The following is a 27,762-nucleotide window of genomic DNA, read 5'->3' as shown; positions in this document are numbered from 1 at the left end:
CACAGTGTAACAGAGGTGGGCAGGCATGAAAACAAATGTTATAGTACTAGGTGATAAATAGTTTAATGGAGATAAATATACATTGAAATGGGAATGTGGCAAAGGAAGCTTTTGTAGGTAGAAGTGTCACTGAGAAGCAAGTAATCCCACAGGTTCACAGGTGGAATGATAAGATGGGGAGAAAAGGTATTCCAATGCTGTAAAAGTAGGCAGTGGGTAGACCCTAAAACATCTTGTATGCCATGTGAAGGATTAGATTTTTAAAATAACAACTGTTTCGAAATACAATTCATGTAACATTAAATTCACCCTTTTAAAGTTTACAATTTTGTAATATTAGTTAATTAACATAATTGTATAACCATTACCATTATCTAAATTTAGAACACTTTCATCATCTCAAAGAATGCCCTCCACATGCATTAGCAGCCACTCTCTCTCCCCAAGCACCCCTAATTCTAGGCAACCACTAATCTACTTTCTGTCTCTTAATTTGCCCATTGTAGACACTTCATAGAAATGGGAACATGCAATATGTAGATATATTTTTGTGTGACTGGCTTCTTTCACTTACTATAATGTTTTTGGTGTGCATTCCTGTTGTAGCATGTATCAGTAATTCATTCCTTTTTTAAGGCCAAATAATATTCTATTGTATGGAGGTACCACATTTTGTTTAGCCATTTGACAGACATTTGGGTTTCTACTTTTTTTTTACTATTATAAGTAGTACTGCCGTGAGCACTTATGTATTAGTTTTTGCATACCTAACAGTGTGGTATTGCTGAGTTATATGGTTAACATTTTGTTTAACATTTAACATTTTGAGGAATTGCCAAATTGTTTTCCAAAGCCGTTGAACCATTTTACATTCCCACCAGCAATGTATTAGGGGTCCAGTGAAGGAGGTTAGCTTTTACACTGTTAGTGGATTATTACATAGAATCATAGATGAAAATGTTTGAAATCATTGGATTAGATTGTTGCTTCCTAGTATGGTTCAAGATATGTGCTAGGTCAGGAGACTTCCCCCAATGAATGAAACCAAAATGCAAGTCATTTTCTCAATTCTTAGGGGCTATTGCTATTCCATTCCCATAGTCTTCAATTTTTATGTATTGGGTTGGCCAAAAGTCCATATTTTTTCCATAAAATAAAAGACACATTTTTCATTTTCACCAATAACTTTATTGACTTTGAATATGTTGGCCAGCTCCTGTGTGTTATAACATTGATTGTTCTCAATTAATGTCTCTATTTGATCGTTATCAACATCAGCTGGTCTACCTGACCATGGACCATTGTCCATGAGAAATCTGCAGCACAAAACTTCGCAAAAACACCTTTGACACATTTGATCAGCCACAGCACCTCCTCCATACACTGCACAAATCTTTTTTTTGCATTTCAGTTGTGTTTTTATCTTTCTTCAAATAATAAAGCATTGTATGCCGAAAGTATTGCATATTCCATCTTCAGTATTAAAATGGCTACACAAAAATTCATCAATTTTGATATTTTTTAAAATGCATGCTGATATGTCAGCTGTCACAATACAATCTAACAAAATCGTTTTAAATGAAGTTAAAAACAATCAACCACTACTAGAGCCATTGTATGGAAAAAACCCAGTGAACTTTTTGGCCAACCCAGTATTAGTACGGGCTACTTAGTGATAATCTGAGTTATGAAGGATTACTGAAATTCAGTATTCATTATTAGCAAGTACTAACCTAAAATTAGCAAATTTCTAGAGCTTACTGAAAGCACTGATTTAGTTTCCTTTTAATACATTTGTTAGATATACATTGCTTTGGAAGATTTGAAAAATTCCTGCTCTGCATGCTCACATTCATATGGATACTGTTTTCAGTGTACTATTGATGATCTTGTCTTGAGTTTGATATGGTTCCAGTTGCTGCTGTGCTTGAATTAATGCAATGTTAGAATTAATGTTAAGTTTAATTTTGTTGATGGTTTTGCTTTTGTGTAATTAGTGTTGCATTGCTATAATTCTTTATCATAGAGTTATTTTTCGGCTGGAAAATAGAAGTAGGTAGGGGTAGGTTGGCCCTCTGGTTCCACTCTGGTGGGCCATGGTTAGACTAGTTTGAGAATGAATGGATTACATAACTGGAAAAGATTCTTTCCCAGTCCAGTATCTTATACGTTTCTGAAAATGGGAATTGTATATTAAAGTTAAGGATCGTAAGTACAGCAGACATGAGTCCTCTGAAAGTCCACAGATTAACTTTGGAGGTCTGAAACCTTTGAAATTGTATACCACATTTTGTGCATTTGTATTTTTTCCAAAGAGAGCAAACTGTAGGTTTGCTAGATTTTTTTTTTTTTAAAGAAGTCCACAACCCCTCAAAATTAAAGCATTCAGATTGGCGAAGAGAATTTGTGATTTGAAGTGTTTGGGGACTCCTCTGTGGCTAGGTGTCGCTGCTCAGTGGTGGGCACTGCCTGGGTACATTGTTGGTTTTCGTGTGACCAGTTGTTCCATGTTAGACCGTCTCTCTCTATTCTTTCCTGGTAATTTTTCTCCCTGTCAAAACTTGGAGTTGGCTTTTAAAAATTGCCTTTCCACATTTATTATTTCATATTAACTTATTCAAATGTCTGGGAAGTTCTACTTATGAGCATTGTTTTTTGCAGGAGTGAAAGTATGCTTTACTTCCAGTAATTGAAATGTGGTGTTTTTTTTTGTTTTTTGGGTTTTTTTTTAAACAACTTTAAATTGGCCTGAGAGAATAGAAATGGATGAATGCTTTTCTGTTTATTGGCTATTAATTTGATTTTCTTTCCTCTGCTCTCTCATTCTGTTGTGTTTTGGTTGGTTGAGGCTGCCAATTACGAGTCACAGACAGGAGCTCTGCAGGCCCTGCTGGAGCATGGCATCAGTTTGGATGTCAGTTTGTTTAGGCCTCCGTGGTGGGGAGTAGGTGGAGGGAGGGTACTTTTCCTCTGTAGTTTTTTATTTTATTTATTTATTTTCAGAGAACGGGGAAGGGAGGGAGAGAAACATCAATGTGCCAGAGTAACATCAGTCATTTGCCTCACACACCCCCAACTGGGGACCTGGGTTGTGCTGGCCCACAACCCAGCCACCTGTCCTGACCAGGAGTCAAACCCGTGACCTTTTGGTTCGCAACCAGAGCCCTCTGCAGTTTTTATTATTGGGTATAGCATGGCTGTATTTAAGATAAGATTGGTCATTTCAGTTTACTGTTTTTGGTAAAATAGACTTGTTATTTAGTATTGTTCATACTAGACTAAAAAATTGACAAGGGCAAGGCTCTGGGTGATACTTGTTTTTGGGTTAAAAGAGTCTGTTTTCAGCCCTGCCCTTTGGACTGTTGTTTGGGCCCAAGGAAAAGAGAGAAAGCAGGGTTGTGAAGAAAAGGTGTACTTTCTCAACTCCTTTTTCTTCTGCTTCCAAACTTATGGATATCTTCATGCATCCTACTGCCTTTCCTGTTGTGTGTTCAGAGCCAGAAATGTCTGTCCCTTTGTACTCTAGGACTAACTTGACTTTCTCTGGACCCTAACTTTCATTAGGTAATCTTTCCTTTTGCCTTTTGGAAATTAAATCTCTTCCTCTTCTAAAAATGGCCTTTTAACATTGCCTCTTTTCTGAGGCCTCTTGTCTCTCCTCTAACCCTTTCTTCCCCTTCTCTTAACAACATACTTCCAGAATCACCCCCACTTCACCTTCCACTCACTGCTTTATCTATTTCAATTAGACTTACCTAGCCAGGTCAGTGTACTGGAACTGTATTCACAACAGACTGCAAAAACTAATGGCTTACTCTTGACTTCTGTGACATTTGGCCGAACTGACCATCATCTCCTTAAAACACTTTTCTTACCTCTAGACCCTGATGTCTCTCCTTTTCCTCAATGTCTGTTCTGGTTGTTCTCTTTGTTTTCCTGCACATGCTTTCTGTGGATACTGTCATTCACTGACATGATTGCAACTATTCCCAATCCCTGATGACTACCAAATCTGGGTCTCTAGCTTGAGTGGAATTGATACCATCTTTTGAAGGTATCTACTTGGATGTTTTTGTAAGTACATCAGAGTAGTTATGCTCGAAAATGAACATTTTGTTGCTCACCCTCTCAAAACTAATATCCAAATCCCTACTCTCTTGGAGCTTCTGTCTTAGACCTTTCTGCAGTCACTCAAGACAGAAATTGTGATGCTCTTCTTCTATCTTCTGCATTTAGCTGATCAGAAAATCGTGTTCATTTTAACTCTGAAATGCCTGTATTCTTTATTGCCCAAGTTCAAATCCTCACCACCTGGATTATGCCAGTTATTTCATAACTGGTGTCCCTGTCTCCCAGCACTGAAACCCAGTTCATTTCCTATACTGTCTGTCAGAATTCTCTTCCTCTGCCTTTCAAAGACTGGGCTCTTTTGTTTCTCACATGTGCTTTTCCTGGATACTGTCATTCTTTAACAGATGACAGCTATTCCCAATCTCTGGTGACTAACAAATCTGGATCTCTAGCTCCAGCATATACTGTGCTTTAAATACTGGCTCTCCATGATTTGTACAGCGAAGTTCAGAATCAATAGTATGACGTTCTTTGTTTCTTAAATTGTGTGATCTTGGCAAGTTACTTCATTACTTTGGTTTTCCCTTTAATTGTTTTTAACATAGAGATGGAATTCAGTATGTTGTTTAACTCTTTGTTAAATCATTAGATGAAATTATTATAAAGAAGCCTCAATATATAAAACACAAAAACAGAGCTACTTTTATTAAAGTTGCTATCCCCTCCCAAACCTATATTCCTCCTCCCTACTCTGCTACTCTTGTATCTCCTTAGAATTTCTGGAACTCCAAGGAGTGTTAAGTTCTCTTTTAACACTTAAGATTGAGTTATTTGAAATCACATAACTTTCAAATCACACTGTCTTTGAATGGGAAAGGCTCTACTGTTATACTGGCTGTCATACATTTCTTCTTTTTACCTCAGATTCAGGCGCTTTTCCTTCCTTTGTGACAGTGCCTACCCACACACCTATACAATGTCTTTTGCTCCGAGGGCACATAGAATCCACTAATTTTGCCTCTGACCTCATTTTAGACAAGTCTTACACAGATATTACCTCCTTTGTGATAGGTATTGTACTTTGGTTTATCTGCCATTAGTGTTCTGTCTTTTGGGTTCTCGTAGCATTCTTCAGGTACTTATAATCACAGTTAGTGTATGATGAATAAATAGGTGAATGAAAGAAAGAATAGATGGGAAAGAGATAAGGGGGGTATGTATATTCTGTGAATTTGATCTTATTGTAGGAACTATAAAGAAGTAGGCAGTCTTGCTCCAATCATTCTCTCATGGAACTGACCTTGATCTCCTTGGGAATTAGATGAGGAAAGAACTTTTCCCAACTGATCAAGTCTGGAGAGTCGACCTGTGAATGTAGCATGTAGAGTGGAGAAGGGACTGAGGAAAGTTTTAAAAGGTAATGCCCTCAGGAACTTGATTATCTTGCTTTTGAATGTCAGACCTTCAGTCCCGGCTTATTTAAACTTAACCAACATTTAACCCACATGATTAGAAGTATAATTAAAAAACCCAGTTCTTCCCTCCCCCCACTATAAAGCTCTCAGAATTCAATGGGAAATAAACCTTTAGCTCTAAAAGTATACTGCAAAGGAAAAGAAAAACAACAAATTACAGAAGGGCCATGTTGCAAAGGACAATTTGGTCAAAAATCCATGGTTCTGATGCCTTCAGAGTTTCAAGGAGGAAGTTTGGAGCCTGCTTTGCTTTTTACATTTCTTTTCTCCCCCAATTGTTTATGCTGGTACAGTTATTCCCGCCTTTTTTCTCCCTTTTCCCACCTCCATGCAGCCCGTTTCTTCTCTCCCTCAGTTGGTCCCCTGTCATTGTCCTTGTCCATGGGTCGTGCACATGTGTTCTTTGGTTAATCCCTTCACCATTTTACATCCATTACCCACCCTCCCCTCCGGCAGCTGTCAGTCTGTTCCATGTATCTGTGCTTCTGTTTCTGTTGATACTTTGTTCATTACTTGATTGTGTTCATTAGATTCCACATATAGGTGAGATCATGTGGTATTTGTCTTTCCCTGACTTTGCTTACAGTATTTCACTCAGCATAATGTATGCCAGGTCCATCCATGCTGTCAAATGAAAACCACAGTGAGATAACACCTCACACCTGTCAGAATGGCTACCATCAATAAATCAACAGACAACCAGTTTCTTTTTTATATATTCAGTTCAACATTGCCTCTCTCCATGCTTCCCTTGCTTTGTTTACTGGGTCGTTTTCTTTTGTAACATCTCAACCATATCATTCATTTACCGAAGTCATTTGTTCAGCAAATATTTGTTGAGCATTTTCTCTGGGAGATCTGGTAGGCACTAGGCGTACAGGGGTAGGTAAAAATGGTTTCTGCCCCGTATAAGTAAACGGGCAAATATGTGAAATGTGAAATTGAAGTGCACTATAATAAAGGAAGTTACTGTGGGTTGAATACATTTACGGACATAGCTGGAGGCGGTAACTAAATACCTGGGAGGGCAGAAGCCTGTCAGAGGAGAGGTGACATTTGAATTGGGGGTTGAAGAATGATAAAGTGATGATGTGAGGAACAGGGGGGTGAAAAGAGCATCACTGTTTCCAAGGTTAGTGTACTTAAGACACCTGAACCAAGGGGAGGTGTCTAGATGTGAATGTAGATTGGAGTAAGGTTCTGAAGGGTGCCGTGTTTCATAGAAGCTTGGTTGTAACTTGTAATCAGTTGAGGAATTTAAGCAGAGGAGGGATATTAGTGGGTGTTTTGGAAGAAAAAACTAATAGTTTTATGGAAGGGTCTGTTAACCAAAAAATAAAAGGCCAAAATGAAAGTCGAAACATTATTTATTTATTTGAGCACAGAGTAACTTGTTCAGGAAGCATCGATGCAGGTAGAAGCCCAGATAATATTCGGATTAGGAGTCAAAGGAAAAAGGTATTTATGAGAAAGCGTAGGGGACCAATTACATCAATAGAAGGAAGGTATTTCTGTTGGTATAGATAAGCTAACATAGTGATGCTAATTCCAAACAATGTTTTTAATTTTCGGGTCCAGAGTCATCAATCTGGTAGTCAGAATATCTGCTTTCTTATCTTTTTTTAAAATTAAATTTTCCAATTACTGTTGACATATAATATTATATAAATTTCAGGTCTACAAGATAGTGATTAGACACTTAGATAACTTATGAAGTGATCATCCCAATAAATTTATACTCATCTGACACCATACATAGTCATTACAATATTATTGACTATATTTGCAGACAGTTCTTTGGGGCACAGTGTTGCTTGAGGCTGTCTCTGTCCGAAGGTTATTGTGCCCTGTTTTAATCTTCCATAGGTTTGGGGCGTCCTCCTGCCAGTCAGTTCCTCTGCGATGGCAGCTCTGGCAGCACTTCACAGCTCCACTGCGAAGTGACTCTATTATTGTTTCCCAGGTCTCAAAGCAGGAAGGACATTTAAGGAGGCTCCTGCCCTAGTTCACATCATGACCTTCTGAGTCGCAATCTTCTAGTGATAAGCCTCAAAATCTGTAGAATTAGTAAACGTCCCAAGTTACATGATCAGGGAAGTTGGGGAACTTTAAAAAAACAGGGCACTGGATGTAAGAGATGAGGTTTCTAGGACCAGTTCTGCTATGACTGTGAGGTCACACAAATTTCTTCCTTTTTACATCTTGAAAATTGAGGGCTTTTGATTAAATGATTACTGTAATTCTTTTATAATTCTGTGCTTCTATACAAGCAAAAAAATCTAACCTTAATTAAGCTGCTTTTTACCTATCATAGCTACATTTTTTTCTTTTTCTGGGTCTTACTGACCTTTTGAAGAGGATTTCCTACTCCTGTTATAGCATTTCTGCTTTTCTTTGCCTTAGTGTGATTATATTTCCCACATTCTCCAAATTTTGATTTACATTAAATCAAAGCAGTCTTTGCCTTATGCCTGCTTTCTACCATACATATCTTCTTGGTTTCTAAAAAGGTACCAATGCCAGTTCTCCATTAATTTACAATGTGCAGGCAAATCTTCACATAAATATTATAAAACCATAGGTAATTAACATAGTGGTTAAATTATATGATAGCTTCAAGCTGCCGAGATTGCCAATCTTTGCATGTTACCCCCCCCCAGGAGTAGAAAGGTATCTGTTGGATACTGACTTCAGTCACGCATGCCTAAAACAGGCATCAGGCATGTAACTCAGGAGACGCTTACCCTTTTCCTCCCCAAAAGGTTTACCTAGAGGTAAGAAATAATTAGCACTTCCTAATTTATGTGTGTGATTGATTTAGACCCAAAGGCTTGTTTTTCTCTACGCCTACAAATGTACCAACATTAGGTTGACCTGCTGCTTGCAGGAACCTGTGACCCACTCATCATTAATTATTATTCCCATTTAAGTGAGGAAGAGGCAGATAAAGCCCATGGCTTTAGAATTAAACAGATTTGGGATTGCATGCTGGCTTCATCACTTACCGAAGTTAGGCAAGTAATTGAACCTTTCAGTTCTTCAACTGTGAAATGAGTCCTATATCATCTACCTTGCTGGGATATGGTGAGGATTATTAATATTATCAAAGGGATCTAGCAGCATCTGGTACCTGGTAGACTGTAGTCTACAAGCTCCTGTGAGTGTGAAGCTCCTCCTTTGATAAAACCTAGAACATAATGGAGATGGAGACGGTTCCGGCCAAGATGAAGGCGTAGTCAGAAATACTTCACTTCTTCGTGCAACCAAGATAAGGATAACAACCAATTTAAAAACAAAGAACAACCATAACTGCCAGAAAATCATTTGCATGGAAGTCCGACAACCAGGGAGTTAAAGAAACATTTATCCAGACTGGTAGGAGGTTCTGAGATGGGCAGCCACAGCAAGGAGAATACACAGCGAGGTGGTGGATCACATGGGTGATCTCATGCAATTGTGCGTAGATAAGCCTGGGGCAACAACGGGGGAGAGAGACAAAAAAAATTCAAGGTTTCAGCACAGGAAACTAAAGGCTCAAAATCCCTGTTTGTAAAAGTTCTGTAGGGATTGTGGTGACAAGGGAAACTCCCACTCTCACACGAGAGTCATTTGGAGAGGCCCAAGGGTCCCAAAACATATACAAACCCACCCACCTGCAAGTCAACACCCGAAAGGGCACAGTCTGCTGGTAGGAAGCGAGGGAAGTGACAGAAAGTGGGACGAGAGCTGAGCAAGTGGCATTGTTCCCTCTCTGACCCATCCCCCACATACAGCAAAGAGACTGCCCCACTCAGGTAAGTACCTTAGGTTCCACCCCTTACTGTGTGCACTAAGACAAAGAAATATGGCCCAAATGAAAGAATAGATCAAAACTTTAGAAAGAGAACTAAATGACAAGGAGACAGACAACTTATTGATGCAGAGTTCAAAATACTGATAATCAAGATGCTCACATAATTGATTGAGCTTGGTCACAAAATGAAGGAAGAAATGAAAGATAAACAAAGTGAAATAAAGGCAAATATATAGGGAACCAACAGTGAAAGGAAGGATACTGGGGCTCAAATTAATGGTTTGAAATAAAAGGAAGAAATAAACATCCAACTGGAACAGAATGAAGAAACAAGAACTCAGAAAAATGAACAGAGGCTTAGGAACCTCTGGGACAACTTCAAATGCTCAAACATTTGAATCATAGGGGTACCAGAAGGAGAACAGGAAGAGCAAGAAATTGAAAACTTATTTGAAAAAATAATGAAGGAGAACTTCCCTAGTCTGGCAAAGGAAATATACTTTTAAGAAGTCCAGGAAGCTCAGAGAGTCTTAAAGAAGGTGGACCCACCCAGGGAAGCACACACCAATGCACATCATAATTAAGTTAGCTAAGATTAAAGATGAGAGAATCTTAAAAGCAGCAAGAGAAAAGGAGACAGTTACCTACAAAGGAGTGCCCGTAGACTATCAGCTGATTTCTCAAAAAAAAAACAAAAAAAACCAACCCAAAACAAAAAACAAAAAAAACCTTGCAGGCAAGAAGGGGCTGGAAAGAAGTATTCATGAAAGGCAAGGACCTACATTCAAGATTATTCTATGCAGCAAAGCTATCATTTAGAATGGAAGGGCAGATAAAGTGCTTCCCAGATAAAAAAAAGTTAAAGGAATTCATCATCACCAAGCCATAATTATATGAAATATTAAAGGGACTTATCTAAGAAACAGAAGATCAAAAACTATGAATAGTGAAATGACAAACTCAAAATTACCAACAACTAAACCTAAAAAACAATAAAAACCAAGCAAACAACTAGAACAGGAACAGAATCACAGAAATGGAGATTGGTTATCAGTGGGGAAGGGGAGGGGGAGAATTGTGGGGAAAGGTACACAGAATAAGAAGCATAATTGGTAGGCATATAATAGGGGAAGGTCAAGAATAGTATAGGAAATGGAGAAGCCAAAGAACTTACATGTACAACCCAAGGACATGAACTCGGTGTGGGGGGAGGCTGGTGGGTGGCAGTGGTGCAGGGAGGAGGGAGATAAAGGGGAGAAAAAATGGGGACAGCTGTAATAGCATAATCAATAACAAATTTTTTTTTAAATTTAGAACATAGTGGACTTCCAATGAATATTGAGCATGACACATAGTAAGGACTTAATAAATGCTAATTATTATTACACAAAGTGAAACAGTTTTACTTTTTTAAAAAGTGGAATATACTTGTTGCATTTTTCATCATTTCAATTGTTATTATTTCTCTGCAAGTAGATCAGTAGAATTGTTAAACGTGAGGTATGCTTTAGCGGGCCAGAGAGTTGATTTGATGTAAATGTAACAGGTATGAAACTATATGCTTTAAAAGTTTATTGGTCCCAACAAATTGTTACCATGGCCAGGTGTTACACCCATTCTTCCATGTGTCCCTGTTATCATAGGGTACCTGCATGGTGTGGTACATGGGTGACTGAATCCCATGTACCAGGTGAATAAGGTTCCGTAATACTAGTACCCTAGCTTCACTGAAGGGATTTGCCTTCTCTGCTCATTATTTGATTTGATTCATTCTTTGATTTTATTTCAGGATTATACCTGTGATTATTAAGCATCTATTATGTAGCATTCTGTTGTGTTTGCAGAATACATGATGACTAGCCAGAGGTCCTAGGTAGATATCTAAGAGTTTGTGACTATGGGATCCTATTTCTTCCTCTTCTTTTTTTAATCTTCACCTGAGGACATTTTTAATTGCTTTTTAGAGGGAGTGGAAAAGCGTGGGGAGGGAGGGAGGACGGGAGAAGGAGAGGGCAGGGAGGGGGAGAAGAGAGAGAGGGAGAAAGAGAACACTGGGGATCTAGCCTGCAACATTTTGGTGTATGGGACAACACTCCAGCCAACTGAGCCACACTGGCCGGGATCCTGTTTCTTATTTGTCTTTCATAAGTCTGTGCTTTTTCTCCAAGGGATCTTGGTATTTTATGCAGTTATAAAATGCATTGTAGATAATGCTTGGAGGATTTTCTCCCACATTTTAAAAGTATCTCTGTGTTACAGAGACCTAATATAATAGGAGCCCTTAGTACTGCATCTTCATAAGTAAATCGTTTCTTTGCAGGCATATAGCTTATTTTGGTTTAATGTTACTTATGATAATTTAAAATTGGGGAAGTAAAAGTGTTATGCTTATCTGTAGAATTTCTATACTTGAGGAAGTTGTAGTCATAACTTGCTTTATAAGGTTTCCTTCTGTGTTCACTGTCCTTTTTATTTCTTTAAGTTGGCAAGTCACAGTTCACCCAGTCTCACAAACTGGGAGAACTACAATTCTGGGAGTCATCTCTGATTCCTTTTACTCCATAATGCCCCGATCTAAACAGTCCCTGAGTTCTACCTGTTTGAAGCCATTCATTGTTTCTCCAGTTCAATCCATCTCTGTTTCTGCTGCCACTGTTGTAGAATAGGTGCCAGATAGTGTTCTCAGCTCTCCCCTAGCTGATCACCCTGCTTCAGGCTTGCCCCCTTTTCACAATGACTCTTTAGTGAAATATGACTTCTTTTCTGTCAGTCACAGGTTCAAGTCCAAGATTTTTAACATTACATTTATAGCTCATTCTTACCCTTTAAATCTCAACACAATATCTCCTCAAGGAGTTCCTGATCATCCTACCATGGTTTATATTGCCTTTGAGAAAAAAGTGAAGAAAACCATCTTGCACATAGGTGAAAGTTCCTCCTACTTTAGAAGAGTATGGAAACAGATTTAAAGCTCCATTGCAGTAAAGGTTACATTTAAAGAATGAATGTGCATTTTTAAAAAACTGTATTTTGTTCTTAAGATGCTATTTATTTTTTTTTAGAAAGTAAGGAAGGGAGAGAGAAAAGTGGAATATCAATGTGTGAGAGATACATCAGTCAGTTGCTTCTCACACACCCCCAACTGGGGACCTGGCCCACAACCCAGCAGTGTGCCCTGGCAGGGAATAGAACTGGTAACCTTTCTGTTCGCAGGCTGGTGCTCAGTCCACTGAGCCACACCAGCCAGATCAAGAATGTATACTTTGAGAGGAACAAGTGTAAAGGACACATGGACAAAAACTAACAACGGTGGAAATGGGAGGGAGGTGGGCAGCACTGTGGGAGGGGTGGGCTGGGATGGGAGTAAAAGAAAACTGTACTTGAACAATAATTGAATAGAAAAAAGAATGTATACTTTGAGAGGAGGATGATACACAGTGGTAACATACAGAAAAGCTGGGAATCGTAAAAAAGTTGGGAGTGCCAAAGCATTGTTGGAGGTTTGTTCATTCCTAGTGCCCAGTTCTTGCTTATTCCTGTTGTGTAGATAAATGTATCAAATTTAAACTTTCTGATAAACCTCCTTTTTATCAGAAAAAGGAGGTTTATCAGAAAAAGAAAGTTAAAGCTTACCCTTAAAACTTTCTAATCACAATTGAGCCCCTTTGCTCAATTTAGTAGGTGGTAGTTGGCTTTATAGGAAGAAAAGCTGCTGTTTGTTCTCTTGGGTTAAATTTCTCATTGTAGATGAATGAACTTTGGATTTATATACCAGTACAGTTTTTTTGTTGTTTTTTTTTTGCTGGTTTGTGTGACTCACTCTTGGTAGTTATACTGGTACGGTCATATTTTTTCTTGAGCACACGCAGTTCACGAAGATGTGCTCTGAAAACGCTTCTGGGCAGCTGATCAGCCACCTGCTTTGGTAACACCATCCACCACCATGTGCAACTCACTATGTCTCCTTTGATCAAATAGCTGGTGCAAACATTTTTCGTTAGGCTTCTAAAAATATTAATACTTAAATTATTTGGGCAAATGGATAAGCTACTGAGTAGTCTCTTAATATACTAATATTTTCCTACAATGTTATAATTCATGGTTTAAATTACTAAGTACATTACTGTAAATTTGCTAGGTCTTCACACTCCCTAATTTATCATTCCCTCGAGTTTCAAGGAAAACATTCTGAACTTACTCATAGTAAATGAACGAATTAGGGTTCAAAATTACATTGTGTTCTTCCTTTCTGGACACCCAGAAAGCCATTTATCAAAACCCTGTTATACACCAGGCATTGTACTGGATTATGTTCAATACTTTAAAAAATACTCTTGCAAAGTATTTTTACAGATGACAATGAGAGTCAAAAAAGATTAAGTAACTCTTTCATGGTTAGAACTAAGGAACTAGCATAGTTGGGATTTGAACCCAGAGCTATTAAATTTCTAGATTTTCTTCTCTTCAAGTGCAGAGCACTTGCCCAGCACATTTAATTATGTTTAAATGAAACACATATATTTTAATAGTTACTTCTAGGCCATTTTTATAAACCTGTGAAACTTGATTAAATAGTTATGCTACATTTATTTTGGATTTTTTTTGTTTGGGAGATTTTTTTTTAAAGAAGAGTATTGAAGATTTAATTGTTATTTACATTTAACTTACAAAGTTGATTTCTCTGAAATAAGTCATTGCCTAGTTGTAATAACTTTCCTCTTTTCCACATTAATTTCTACAAAATGAGTTCGTGCCAAGGGTTTCTTTATTCAGTATTTGCTATTAAATGTGACTGTTTTTCTTTTAAATGGTTCAGTTTAAAGGCAGAACCATTACCCAGCAAACTCTCCTACCCTTCCCCAAATGTCAGTTCTGCCCGTTCAGCAGCAGCAGAAGCTCTGCATTGTTTTCCGCTGGAAGTGTGAGCTGAAGGGACAGACATTCCCACTACTTGGCGGGTGCACTAAGCTGTGATCTGCCCTTGTTGTATTATTAATGGCACAATGTTTTTATGTTGCAGATGGCTGAAAGCTAGCAAGGAAAATTCAGGACCATGATGGCTCAGTTTCCCACAGCTATGAATGGTAAGCAGCTTTGTGCTTGAGGGAAGATAAAGAGGTTATGGGATTTGGGGGGGGGCGTTGTAGAGGTTATAAAATATTCTTTTGTGATATTTTTCTTTCAGCTTATAAATGCAAAATTTAAAAGTACTTTTGTTGAAAATATTTGGGCAGTTTATTTTAAAACATCGCGTATACTTCTGTTAGAATATTATGCAGTGAACCCTGCAAGTCAGTATTGGCGTGTTCCGCAGTATCATCTGAAATGTGTGTTTGCCTTTGAGAGGTAAGAATAACTTAAAGCCACGTTGCAATTGATGTATAAAACGGGAGGACAAAAAGCAGAGTGCTACAAGGTGAATATATTAAAAATGTTTTTAGTAGCATGGGGTGATTGTAAACTCATTAAGCCAATAAAGATTCATTTAGTAGTATGTATAAAAATTAGTTTTGTTTTTCTTTTACATAGGATTATGTATGTCAATACACATAATTGTTTAATAGGAATAATTTTAAAAGAAATTATTTAATTTCAATAATAAAATGTTTTTAAAGCTTTTTTCCCGATTCTAGTTTTAATTCATTTCTCAGATACAAATTAACCACTTAATAAGTATTAAGTTAATGTGTATGTCATTTAGAATTGAGAACATGTATTATATTATTAAATCATTAAAGAAATCTAGGGTGCTGAGTTGTTAATTTTGAGGTAAATTTTATTAGCTAATTATAAGTAAATATAAGGAAATAGTGAGTCCAGTTGATAATTCTTTAACATTAAAATTGAAAATGTTAAAGAACATTTTTAAAAAAGGGAAGAATGACCAATGATTCTACCACCTTGAGAAAGCAGTTCTCTTTTTAATCTTCACCCAAGGATATGTTCATTAAGTTTTAGAGAGATGGGGGGAGAGAGACACATCAGTTGGTTGGCTCTAGTGTGCTGCCGGACCAGGGGTTGAACCCCACAGTTTTTTGGTGTATAGGATGATGCTCCAACCAACTGACCTACCTGGCCAGGGCAGCAACTCTGTTTTAATGTCACCATGTATTTAGTCAATTACATCTTGTTTCAAACATGTTCTCAATCACTATGAAAATACATGTTGTATACCTAAAGTTTTAAAACTAGATCGACTTTATGAGATTTATAAGATTTTTGGAAAAATGAATGACTTGCATAAAAATAAATTCTGATGTGTGGTAGGATTCTGTCATTTAAAGATGAACTCGAGGTAAGGGTTTTGTTTGTTTACTTAAAAAAATTTTTTTTAATTTAATTGTTCAAGTACAGTTTCTGTCTTTTACTCCCAGCCCAGCCCATCCCCCAAGTTGTTTGTTTACTTTTTTGCCTTTTCAGAACCCTTATTTAAGGGTTAATGTGAGCATTGCTTCTATGTAGAAATAGTGTGGAATTATAAAGATGGGCAGTTTTTTAAAAATTAAATAATATTTTTTCTATAATGAGTGATAAACGTAGGTTTAGAATCTGGATAATAATTGTAGTAGTAATGTGTTCTACCTAAATTTGAGAATTACAAAGTAATATGCATTAAATACAGTTTAGTTATAAACTTCAACATGTTAAGTAGGTTTATAAATAAAGTGAACATAAAAGAAAGCAGTACAGCAGATCCTCAAATAATGTCTTCTCATTCAGTCTTACAGTGTTGAGGAGAAAATTAAAATGGGATCTGACTGGTGTGGCTCAGCGGGTTGGGCATCATCCCACAAACCGAATGGTCTCCAGTTCCATCCCCGGTCAGGGCACATGCCTGGGTTGGGCGCCAGGCCCCCAGTTGGGGGACATGCGAGAAGCAACCAATACATGACTCTCTCACATCATCGTTTCTCTCCATCTCTTATTCCCTCCCTTCCCCTTTCTCTATGAAATAAAAAGAAAAGAAAAGAAAATTGATTCCCACCCAAGACCACTCTTTGTGTGGAGTTTGCATGTTCTCCCCACGTTTGCCTGGGTTTTCCTTGGGGACTCCGGTTTCCTCCCACACCCCAAAGATGTGCATGGGAGCGCACTGGCGTGTGTAAATTGTCTGAGTGAGTGTGGGTGTGTGTGGCCCTGTGCTGGGGCGACTCCTGTTTGGGGCGGGTCCCACCTGTGCCCTGAGCTGCCAGGAGGGGCTCCAGCTACCTGGGCCCCTGAACAGGAATAAGTGGGTTGGAGAAGAAGTCTCTTACTTGTTTTTATTCATTAGAAATGAGTATTTTAAAAATTGTTCCAAATGTTGGATGATTAATTTAGGAGTAGTGTGTAGTGTATAGGAATAGAGGTAGAAATTTTTAAAAACTTTTGAAGAATTGATAGCAAATGTAGACTGTGATAACTTCCTACTTAATTTATAAAATAGCTAAAGATTAAACATAATCTTGTATATATCTAATTTAAGTTCAATTTCAAATTTTCAATTTTATTGAAAGAAGCATCCATGTATAGCACAAAACCTTCAAAAGCAGCATTTGTTCCTCCACTAAATCTTCAGTTACAGATTATGTACATTTTTTAATACCCAATACTTTTGGAACTTGCCTCTGAGTACCCTAGACCAAGCTGTTTGTCAAAATGCTTCTGACATATTCCTCCGATTTTGTCATTTCTGCTTTATCATCCCACAACTAACCAGACTTTTTAGACTTTGGTTCTTACAGAGCTGCATTGTCCAGTAGTAGCCACAAGCTACTTGTGGCTATTTCAGTTTCAATTAAATAAAGTTTAAAGTTCAGTTCCTTAGTCACATAGCACATTTTTTACCTTTATTGGTGACACTATTACAGATGTCCCCCTTTCCTCCCACTCTGCAACCTCCACCCAGCCCCTTCCCTCCCTCCCTTCCCTCTGGCCATCACACTGCTGTCCAAGTCTGTGGGTTATGGATGTGCAATCTTTGGCCAATCCCTTTACCTCCTTTCATCAGCCCCTCCTCCATGCTCCCCTCTGACAGCTCTCAGTCTGTTCCTTGTATCCATGCTTCTGTTTCTATTTTGTTTGTCAGTTTATTTTGTTCACTAGATTCCACATATAAATGACATGGTGTTTGTCTTTTTCTAACTGGCTTCTGTCAAGTGCTCAGAGCCACACTTGGCCAGCGGCTACTGTACTGGACAGTGCAGACACAGAACCCAGCACGGGTTTTTGTTTCCTCACCTGAAAACGAGGATACTGGTAGTACCTGATTTATAAAGCAATAAAGTCAGTGAGTTGCCGCATATAAAGTACCTGAAGGATTGATTGTCAGGGCTCAAGAAAGGCTAGTGTCATCCTTTGTCATCCTTTGTCGTTGTCGTCACATTGGATCATCGTGATCTTTCCAAAGACGGATAGTAGCAAACCAGTCTGTAGCCACACTACTTGCTGTACTAATCACAGGACTCGTGACAGGTTAATTGATTTATTTTATAGTAAACTGATAAACCAAGTAGGTTTTGGACTATGAATGAAGTATTTATTTAGAAAGTACATAGGTTTAGCTATTTTAGGTTCTTAGTTCTTTAGTACCTCTGTTTCTTTCCTTCTAAATCTAATCTTAAAACTTGTCTTTAAGAGTGGATGTTTACAGATTTTTTAAAAATCCAGTCATTTAGGGCTAATATACATTTATATATATATATATATATATATATATATATATATATATGGAATAAAATATTGGTTAATAAAATTATGTAAGTCACAGGTGTACAATTTTATAATATATTATGTTATATTGTATTGTGTGTTCACCACCTTAAGTCAGGTCTCCTTCTAAGTATTTGTTAAATCAAATCTGTCTTAGCATTTCAAATTATAGTGGGCACCTATATTTCTATGATATTCATTCTTGCAAACAACTTTGTAAGGGAGATTTTTATATAATGTGGCAGCAAATATATATGAGCTTAGACACCTAAACATACTTGGTTTCTTACTGACAGAAGGTGAGTCAACATGAGAAGGTCAGCAGTGAAGTGCAGGTGGTTATTACCCATGTTGAGTCTGTAGCGATTTGAAGACCCCCTCAGAGGGCTGATGTGGCCGCCTGTGCAGGGCAGACCATGCAAAGATTTGTGACTGACTTTTGTGTTTCCCCCGAGTCCTGATCTTGCTTCTCGTCTTGTTTTCTACTCGCTCTTTTATTCATTCACATGTCGATTCCTTAGTCACTTTTAAGTGTTTGCTCTGTGCTTCGTGCTCTGCTGGTTCTGAGGATGGAAAGATGAACACACAAGGCTCTTGCTCCCCAAGGGCTCTAGTCTAGCAGCACAGATGGACACAGAGCAATTATAGCACCTAAGTACTCTGTGGAAGCCTGGAGTAGCCTCTTGAGAATCTGGAGGAGGAAGCAATTAATTTGACCTGCAGGTGTTAGTGACCTCCTAGAGGAAGTGACATCTGCCCTGGGTCTTGAAAGATAAATTTGAAAGAGAAGGGGGGTGATGTGAATGCCAACCTGAGTAAAGGGAATGCAAGTCACCGGAGGTGAAAGAAGATGTTACGCTTATGGGATTTGGAAGGATTTATTTGTCTGGGATAGGGATGTATTACCAGCATTCCTTTTACCCTAGGTTTTTGTTTTGTATTGTTTTTTTCTCTTGTTAAATATTAAAAAAATTTATGTTAGAGGTAATGTCATAGTTAACATTTTTTTCACCTATTTGATATATAATCAGTGTTCAGAATTTTTTAAAGGTACATTATTCCAAAGGAAAATTTGGTTGCTTTGACATGTAAAGAGACCTATTTTTATATTTAAATATCAGTTTAGATGTGTCTCCTTTACATTTTGTTACTTATTTTCAAATGACAAAAGTAATATCAAAGTAATCAGGGAGGTAATGCAGGGTGGTAATTAAGGGCATGAATTTTGGAATTATATTGTAAAGTACAAGAAAATTCTAGCTACAGATTCGCTGCATGGTATTAGGCAAGTTATTTAACCACCCTACACTTCAGTTTTTCCATCTGTAATATGTGTAAAACCTAGTCCATGGGAGTTGTGAAAATGAAATGTGGTGATGTTAATATACTTAGCATGAATGCTGGCATAAAGTACTGTATTTTCCCATGTATAATACGTACTTTTTTGCCCAAATTTTTTAGGAAAAAATAAGGATGTGCATTATACATGGACAGTACCTCAAATACCTTGTATCTGTTCTTGTGTTAAAAATAAATAAATAAATAAATAAATAAATAAATAAATAAATAAATAAATAGAATTCAAAAATTAAAACAAAATTTTTTCCCTGAAACTTTGGGCAAAAAACATGGGTGCATATTATACATGGCAAAGTACAGTAATGCTCAGTGGATAGTAGTTGCTGCTTCTACAAAGTACTACTATTGCTCTGCTAATGTTGGACTTTAAAAATCAGTGACAGAGAAGAAGGTTGTTTATCTGAGATAAGCCAGTCAAGAGTTGAAAGAGCAGTATGGTAAAGGGGGTTAAAAAAATATATGTTTCCATTTGAGAGAAAGTGAGTTGGGTGAGACTAACTCATTTTAACAGGGTAGAGTTGAAGGATATATGTATCATCCTTAGGAGAAAGAGAATTTCCCAGGTACTGGACCATATGATTCATTTCAACAGCCACCAGTTGTTGCATTTGGACAGCACTGTTGGCTAGCTGTCCAGAGTTAGCTAGGAGGTAAAGATGGAGCAGAATATTCTGCAGAGGGACAGAGAGAAGAGGGGGCAGTGTGCAACCCTGGTTTGTATAGGACCGTGGTTTTCAACCATGCCTGCACCAAAAAAATTGCCTGGAGAGCTTTTTAAAATTAGGAAGTTTGTGCTTCATCACCCAGAAATTCTGATTTAATTGGTCTGCTGGAATAGCTTTTTCCCCCTAATTATCCCCAGGTGATTCAGTGCAGGGAGGGGGGGGTGAGGTGAATGCCTCTGGTGTAGGACATTGGCTAGTGAAGTATTGCCTGGGATTACATACACTATTCTTACTAGATAAGGACTAAAGGATGAAAAGGGCTCAAGACCTACCTAATTCACCACACTGGTAGCGTGCAGACTGGAGCAGAACCTCCACTGTACTTCTTTATTTCTTTATGCTCCGGTGTGCTGTTAACTGTCAAAGGAAGAGCGTGAAGGTGTATTTGGAGATGGTGGGAAGTTGAGAGACTGGTCTCATTTTTAGAGCAAGTGGAAGGGATTGTTAAAATCATCGTTTGCTTGTTTTTCATGGTTTGAGAGAACCTCAGAAATGCTCAGGCTTAAGCCATCCTCTGTGTTAATGCCTCTGCTGACAAGAAGAATACCCTCAAGGCAGTTGATTCCTCTTCAGTACAGCACTAAGTTTCTGACATGGTTGTCTTATTCCTAATTCCTGTAAGGATAGCAAGTAACCGTATTCTACATACCTTAAAAAATACTTAAAGTTGCTACCATGTCTTCTTTAATCTTTGATTCCTCTGGCTTAATACGTCAGATTTTTAACTGCCTCATAGAAAAATATTTCTAGACCCCTAATTCTCTTGACCACCTTTTTTTCTGGAGCTGCTTTGTTGTTCCCGCTGTTATGTTCACTCATGACAACACTAAGTCTTGTTTCAAGGTAGTGATTTAAATTCTTACTTTCTTTTTTCTGGATCCCATTTAAGTTATAAGAGAAAACCTTTTGTCTTTAATCTGAAGTAGCTTTAGGAAACAGAAAAGGCAGTCAGTGTACCAGAAACTTTGAAGAGTTACCAGAAGTTAAGGGAGCAGAGTAAACTGGATTCAGTGTAGGCATAGGAGGTCCGTGTCTAGACTGGCGTTTTCAGCAGAGCTCTAGAGTAAAGGAGGCCGAAGTTCAGAGTGGACTGTGGGACAGATGGCAAAGCAAAGGATTTCCTTGTGCCACCAATGCAGTTAGAACAGTTTTCCACAGAATTCAGTCTCAGACTTTGTAGATGCAAACAGGTCTCTAAATAAAGTGGGGGGTTTTACAGAGTGTAAAATGTTGTTACAGAAATCAGTTAAAGTTATTTAGAATGAAACCAAACAGCAGATGAGAGCTAGCATGTCAGTGTGGAATGACTGTGGCCACAGACTCGAGGGGAGTTTATACTTAACCTCAGGCTGTTTCCTCGAGGCACCTACTGGGTTCTTGCCAGAGGGACTGGGGACTACCACAGAGATCAGAACAGGCCCCCACCTCAGTGTTGCAGGCAGCTGTAGGGGAACAGGCACAAAATGCCATGCTTTTTTCTGCATCCTTCTCTTCTATTAAGCACAAGTCTTAAGCTACTGGGGGTCACTGGGAGGACATTAGCAAAGATCCCAAGGACACAAGCTGAGACACATTGTTCCTGGGGAAAGGGGAGAAGAAAAAGCTCTCTACCACTGAGGAGGGGAAGGGACCTTTTGGGCCTAAGATTCAATATTGATACCACACAGAGGTGCTGCTCCTGCTGCTGCTTGGGGGGTGGGCCTTCCCAAGACCGAGGAGGAGGAGACACAAGGAGGAGTTTGGATGCTACAGAATGGAGGGGCAGGAACGCAGAGAAATCCACACCCCCTGGGGCCCAGGTGCACAGGGCCTGCCTAAGACTGAGTGTGGATCAGGATCAAATGGAAGTCAAAGCCATCTGGTAAGGGATGGCAGGCTCAGCAGCCAGTTGAATTGAAGGTGCTACTAGCAGTTTAGGAGAAGTGCACCAGGACATTTTCCTTGGGGAAGAAGGCCCCAGGGCCAGTTCTGAAAGAGCACAGGTCCTTAAGGCCTCTTCCACTTATACCTCTTTATGTCTAAGGTGCTTCCTCCTCAGATACCTGGTTGTCGCCCTCTGCCACCACAGCATCTGCCACCATTTGGCTGGAGCCTCACTGTGACATGGAAGGGTTAGATGCAAGAGGGTCTAGGATAGTTTTGTACACCAAAGCAGAGTTAACTCTGAATGCTCTAGGTCCCATTTTAGCTGAGCTGCCTGGAACTGGAGGATGTTCCAACCAGGCCTCCCTGTACTTGTTATTAGGGGAAAGAAAGATGTGTCATGTCTAAGAATGGTCAAGGCAGAATCCTGAATTTTCATGAATAGGTCTGTATGTCCCCTATTGTCCCACCACCATCACCCTTTTAGTCTTCATCATTAGCCTGGAAACCCCTAAGAGGTGATGGTTTTTTGTTTCTGTGGATAGCACATTCAGTGGCCAAATTGTCTTCCTTTAAGAAATGTGGACCAGGAGGAGATGATGGAAGTAGAGTCAGACATCGGTGTGTTGTTGAGGAGCTTTTGTGATAAATGATACAATCAGTCTTAGTGCAGATAATTCAGAAAGCTGAAAACAAAGTACAGGTTAGTTTTAAGGACCACAATAATAATGTAGGCATCATTGACTGATTGGTAACCTGAAAAAGTGTCAACCATTTGAGGCACCACCAATAGCCTGAGAGAGGGTCAGAGATGTGATGTCAATCTGCCAAAGGGGGCAATGCCAGTGAGACTGCCCAAACCTCCCGCCCCTCCCCATACACATCCACACTCAAACAGGAATCACAAAGTGGCATCCTCTGCATTACACAGAGTAGAATTTAATCAGCAGCTTGATTTCAGTCTAAATCAGAGAATGGGCCCTTACCACGGGGAGCTACATTAGTGACTCACACCATTCAATTAGCAATTACAGTTTGTTTTCAGTTTGCAGCCCCAAAGAGGGTGCCTTTAATCTGTCAGTTATAATTTTCCAAGTGGCAAACCAAACAGATGGGCTGTTGGCCACAGCCCAACAGTTTGAGTCTGCCCACTGAACAGAATGACCGTGTCACCTTTTGGTCCTGCATAGCTCTGAGACTGAGCGGTCATAACAGCCCAGTGGACACTGTTGGCTTCAGCTTCTCTGAACCATGAGTGAACTAGTCCCAGGCAGTTTGGGGAACCTCACTGATTCGGTAGGATTGTTTCAGACAGTGGAGTAGGAATAGTTTCTCTTTAGAGAGCTAGCCGCCCCCGCCCTTTTAAAATGTAAAGCCAAGATGCCCTTGGGCCAGGCTGTCTGTATTCTTAACTATATGATTTCTATTTGACAGGCTGGGCCTCTGGATTCTTTTCATCTTTTTAGTGGCGGAATTCAAGTTCACATACTCCAAAATGGGACTTTAAAGTGGCAATCACTAGATCTCCATGAGTCAAGCATTGAGGCCCCAAAGGGCAGCTTCAGGTGGAGGCTGCTTCTCTTTAACAATGTCTCCAATTGGCAGAATCCTCAGTCACAAACATTGATCTTCAGTACCCAGAGTCAGTTTTGTTGGGCTGCACCAGCTAGTCCTGCTGATGAAGGTTTTTAGTTTAGTGGGGCTAATTTATTTATTTCGACAAAAGTACTACAGTTATGGAAATTGTTAACACAGTGGAAATAGAGTGATGGGCATATAGGGACTCTTTACTATCTTTGCAACTTTTCTGTAAATTATTCCAAATCTAAAATTATTCCAAATTTAGGAGGTTATTTTAAAAAGTACTAGATGGCTCTCCATAACTTACAGGGTAAAAGTCAGACTCTTGAGAATGGTATTTAAGACTCTTTACAGTTAATTCCTCCCACCTGTGTCTTACCACTCGCATGGCGCTCTAGCTGCCAGTCTACTCAGTGTACTTTCTTGACTTCTGCTGTGCCCCGTTGTGTGAAATGCCCCATTTTGTCTCTTCACCTGACAATTCAGACGAAGCTTCAAGGCTCTGCCTCAGTCTTACTTCTATTGTCTCACTCTTGATGCTTCTAACTCAGTGTTAGCACAGCTTTTATATACAGGGTGGGCAAAAGGAGGTTTACAGTTGTGAGTATGCAAAACAGTTTATTCGTGTACTATTTATTAATTACTGAGTTATTTATTTGTATTGCAACTGTAAACCTACATTAGCCATTTCCTGTGTATTTCTGCCTAGGATGCTTCACAGTTCAACATCTAAGTAAGAGTTCCTTGAGGATGGGAATAATATTTTACTCATCTTTTTATTTCCAGTGAGTAGTGTTCAGTAGCTTTCACTAGATGTTAATTGGATGAATGAATGAGAAGCCTTAGGGGTATGCTGTATTGTTCATGATAGAGCTTTACTCTTTGTAGTCACTCAGGTGTTATGTACTGTCATTGAAACGGACGTTTGTGACTCATATTTACATTTTAGAGTTTTATGTTGTAAGCATTCTCATACATACAGTATAATTTCTTTGTCTTCCATTTATGTTTTAGGAGGGCCAAACATGTGGGCTATTACTTCCGAAGAACGGACTAAGCATGACAAGCAATTTGATAACCTCAAGCCCTCAGGAGGTTACATAACAGGTTTGTGTTTATATTTTATTTGTGAATTATACTTTATTTTGTTTGCCATTGTACTTGTGTTATTAAATGATAGATTCATATCAAATGAACTATTGTCATTTGTGACAACATGGATGGATCTTGAGAGTATTATGCCACGTGAATTAAGTCAGAAAAGGATGAGAACCATATGATATCGCTTACATGCAAGTTCTAAAACAGAAGCAACAAACTCTTACTAATGACACAGCTGACAGCGTGAGCGTTGCCATGTTTCTGTCAACCTCCTTTGTCCCAAGTCACACAGGGACCATGTAGAGATCCCAGAAGGATGCTGGAGGGAACCCGCCATGTTTTAGTATGTGGTAAGCCAGCTCATTCTTTGTCCCGGAGGGAAACATTACCCTGTCCCTCAAGATGGCTCACTGCAAACCCAGTTCTGAGAAATGACCAGGTAGAGAGCAGTTAGTATCTTGCATTCTTGGCATGCACAGCTGGGTATATAGGGTTGTGAGAGACCTGTGGGTGGCTGTGCCTCTCAACATCTGGTGTTTTTTTACTTAGAACTTTTCTAGGGAATAGTGTTTTTAACTCTGAATTTTGTTAAGTAGAAATATTATCAATTAAGACTTCAATTATTGTGGAAAAATAAGATGAATAATGAAATCTTTTGTCACTGATTAATTTTATAACCAGTTGCAACTTTGTTTAAAACATCTAAGTCTTAATAAAATGTAAATAATTTTATATGTATATTTCTGCTTAATGTTTTAATGATTGAAGTTAAAGTTATAATAAATCAGTAACATAATTATTATTGCCTATTATTATTCACAGGCATTGGAGTAATTCCTTTTACTAATATGCTGCTTGATTTTTGTTTTTATGGCTTTCAGGCGACCAAGCACGCACATTTTTCCTACAGTCGGGCCTGCCAGCTCCTGTTTTAGCTGAAATATGGTAAAATTGTTTTGGAGATGATCCAAAATTATTGTATGTCTGGTTTTATTTTGTTTTTAATGCAGTTTAACATAAAATTGTTTTTACTTGTGGTCTCAAATTTTTGTTATTTTGTAGTTTTATTTATTTCATCACCTATAAACCCAAAATTATTCCTTCTATCCCGTTCCTACCTTAAATAAATTGTGCTTTATAATACTTATAGTGTAACTTTTTTTTAATGTATGCATGGTAAATATCAATCCCTACTTCATTTTCTATCCACTTGGAATATTCCCATGTGTGGCCAAGTGCCAGGCACATAGCAAGCATTCAATAAATACTTGAACAAATGAGTAAGTTTAGAAGAGTTATACTTTTAAATCATTTTTTTTCATTTACACTTGTGAAATTTATCCCAGAGGTCTCTAGATTCTATATAGAATGGCAGCATTTTATTAGCTGTATCTCTGGTCAGTATTTCTTAATGTGTAGGTTTCAGCTTTTTGAGGTACACACATAACATTTTAAAATGATAATCGACGTGTGAATGCTCCCTCATTGTTTTTATTTTATCATCATCCTCAAAAGTAATGTTGACCCGACATACAGTCTACCCACCCCATTGTCCTTTTAGGGCTTTGTCAGACCTCAACAAGGACGGGAAGATGGACCAGCAGGAGTTCTCCATAGCTATGAAGCTCATCAAACTAAAGCTGCAGGGCCAGCAGTTGCCTGTGGTTCTCCCTCCTATTATGAAACAACCTCCCATGTTCTCTCCGTTAATTTCTGCTCGTTTTGGTATGTATTTACGGATTTAATCACCTGCCTCTGACAGTTATTTAGTGATCAGAAAAAGATATGTCGGCATAAAATGACAGTTCCCAGACTCCAAGTTAATTTTCATGTCTGAAATAAGAAATATTAAATTTGCTGTCATAGCTAGGGTGCTGTGTATCCTAGTTTCCAGGGACAGTTCTCAGGTCTGTTGTCCTGGAATCTAATCTGGTTAGTGTGCCCTTTCATAATTCCCAGTTGGGTGAGAAACTATATGATGTCCTTTGTTATAGCTGGTCCTAAATATTAGTTTCCTCTATACTTTGTATGAGTAACAGAAAAAAATGTGAACAATTTAAACTCACTTGAAATAGTTTAATTTGGGGATAATTTGAAATTATACATAAGTATAATTATTTTTATAAAGAAATTTCTTTAAAGGTTAATTAGCCAGCTAAGTTTAGGGCTAAAAGTTGAAGACTTTGTGCTGATTAGTTTACATATTCATCAGAGATAACCAGTATTTCATTAATTTTCACTAACCGATTTCTTACTAATTGTATGTGAGAAGCACTCATTGAAATGGAGTGTCCAGTTAGACATCTCTGTATATCTGAAACATGTCCCTATATGCCAGATGATACTGACTTCTTTTGCTATTACAGTAAACACAAGAGATAAAATCAAAATCATTGTGTGACTGTATTTATATAATATAACGTACTTAGTTTTCAGCAGTTTACTTAGTGAATAAGAGTCGTTACTTTGTTCCTTTGAGTGAGGGCAGTTTGGCTGTGTGTGTGTGTGTGTGTGTTCAATAGCACTGTATAATCCTCACACAAAATCCCACATTTGATCTGGTACTACATTCTCTCTGAGGTACTAATATTTAATTGGAAAAGGCTGCTTGATTTTGTTCATGATGCTGGAAGAGAATTGTTAACTTCTTAGAGGCATTTCCTTAGTTCAGATAGGTCACAATATTGATATTAAAAGCAGTAGTTTACTTCCCTCACTGCTGGGTCAAGCTGCTTTTGTGAATTTTTTAAGACTAGTTTGCCCATGGTATTCCTATAAATATGGGGCATGCTCACTGTACTATAGTTTTCTGGCATGTGTTTTATGATAGGTTTACTAGCACTAGAAAACGTGGTCTGTTTTGTCTTTAGGAATGGGAAGCATGCCCAATCTGTCCGTTCCGCAGCCATTGCCTCCAGTCGCACCTATAGCAGCAGCCCTGTCCCCTGCGACTTCAGGGACCACCCTTCCTCCCTTAATGATGCCTGCTCCCCTCGTGCCTTCTGTTAGCACTTCATCATTACCAAATGGAACTGCCAGTCTCATCCAGCCTTTATCCATTCCTTATTCTTCTTCAAGTAAGTACTGTGTGTCTAATGAGTCA

General features: G+C 38.5%; 1 protein-coding gene across 4 annotated transcripts in view; it reads left to right on the top strand.

Moving 5' to 3' along the window:
• The window catches only part of ITSN2 (intersectin 2), a 118,945-nt gene that overhangs the window by 10,854 nt on the left and 80,329 nt on the right, over positions 1–27,762 (top strand). For all 4 annotated transcript variants that reach the window (XM_053666851.1, XM_037146746.2, XM_037146749.2 and 1 more), the window contains exons 2-6: positions 14,360–14,423; positions 24,573–24,665; positions 25,541–25,604; positions 26,221–26,384; positions 27,530–27,736. In XM_053666851.1, the coding sequence (XP_053522826.1) occupies positions 14,393–14,423; positions 24,573–24,665; positions 25,541–25,604; positions 26,221–26,384; positions 27,530–27,736 (559 nt within the window). In that variant the 5' untranslated portion in view covers positions 14,360–14,392. The remainder of the gene's footprint in view (positions 1–14,359; positions 14,424–24,572; positions 24,666–25,540; positions 25,605–26,220; positions 26,385–27,529; positions 27,737–27,762) is intronic.

Source organism: Artibeus jamaicensis, unplaced genomic scaffold, assembly GCF_021234435.1.
Source record: "Artibeus jamaicensis isolate MK-2021 breed Jamaican fruit bat unplaced genomic scaffold, CSHL_Jam_final contig_465, whole genome shotgun sequence".
NCBI lineage: Eukaryota > Metazoa > Chordata > Mammalia > Chiroptera > Phyllostomidae > Artibeus > Artibeus jamaicensis.
The sequence above is the reverse complement of the archived record's forward strand: the minus strand, read 5'-3'. Positions and strand labels throughout refer to the sequence as shown.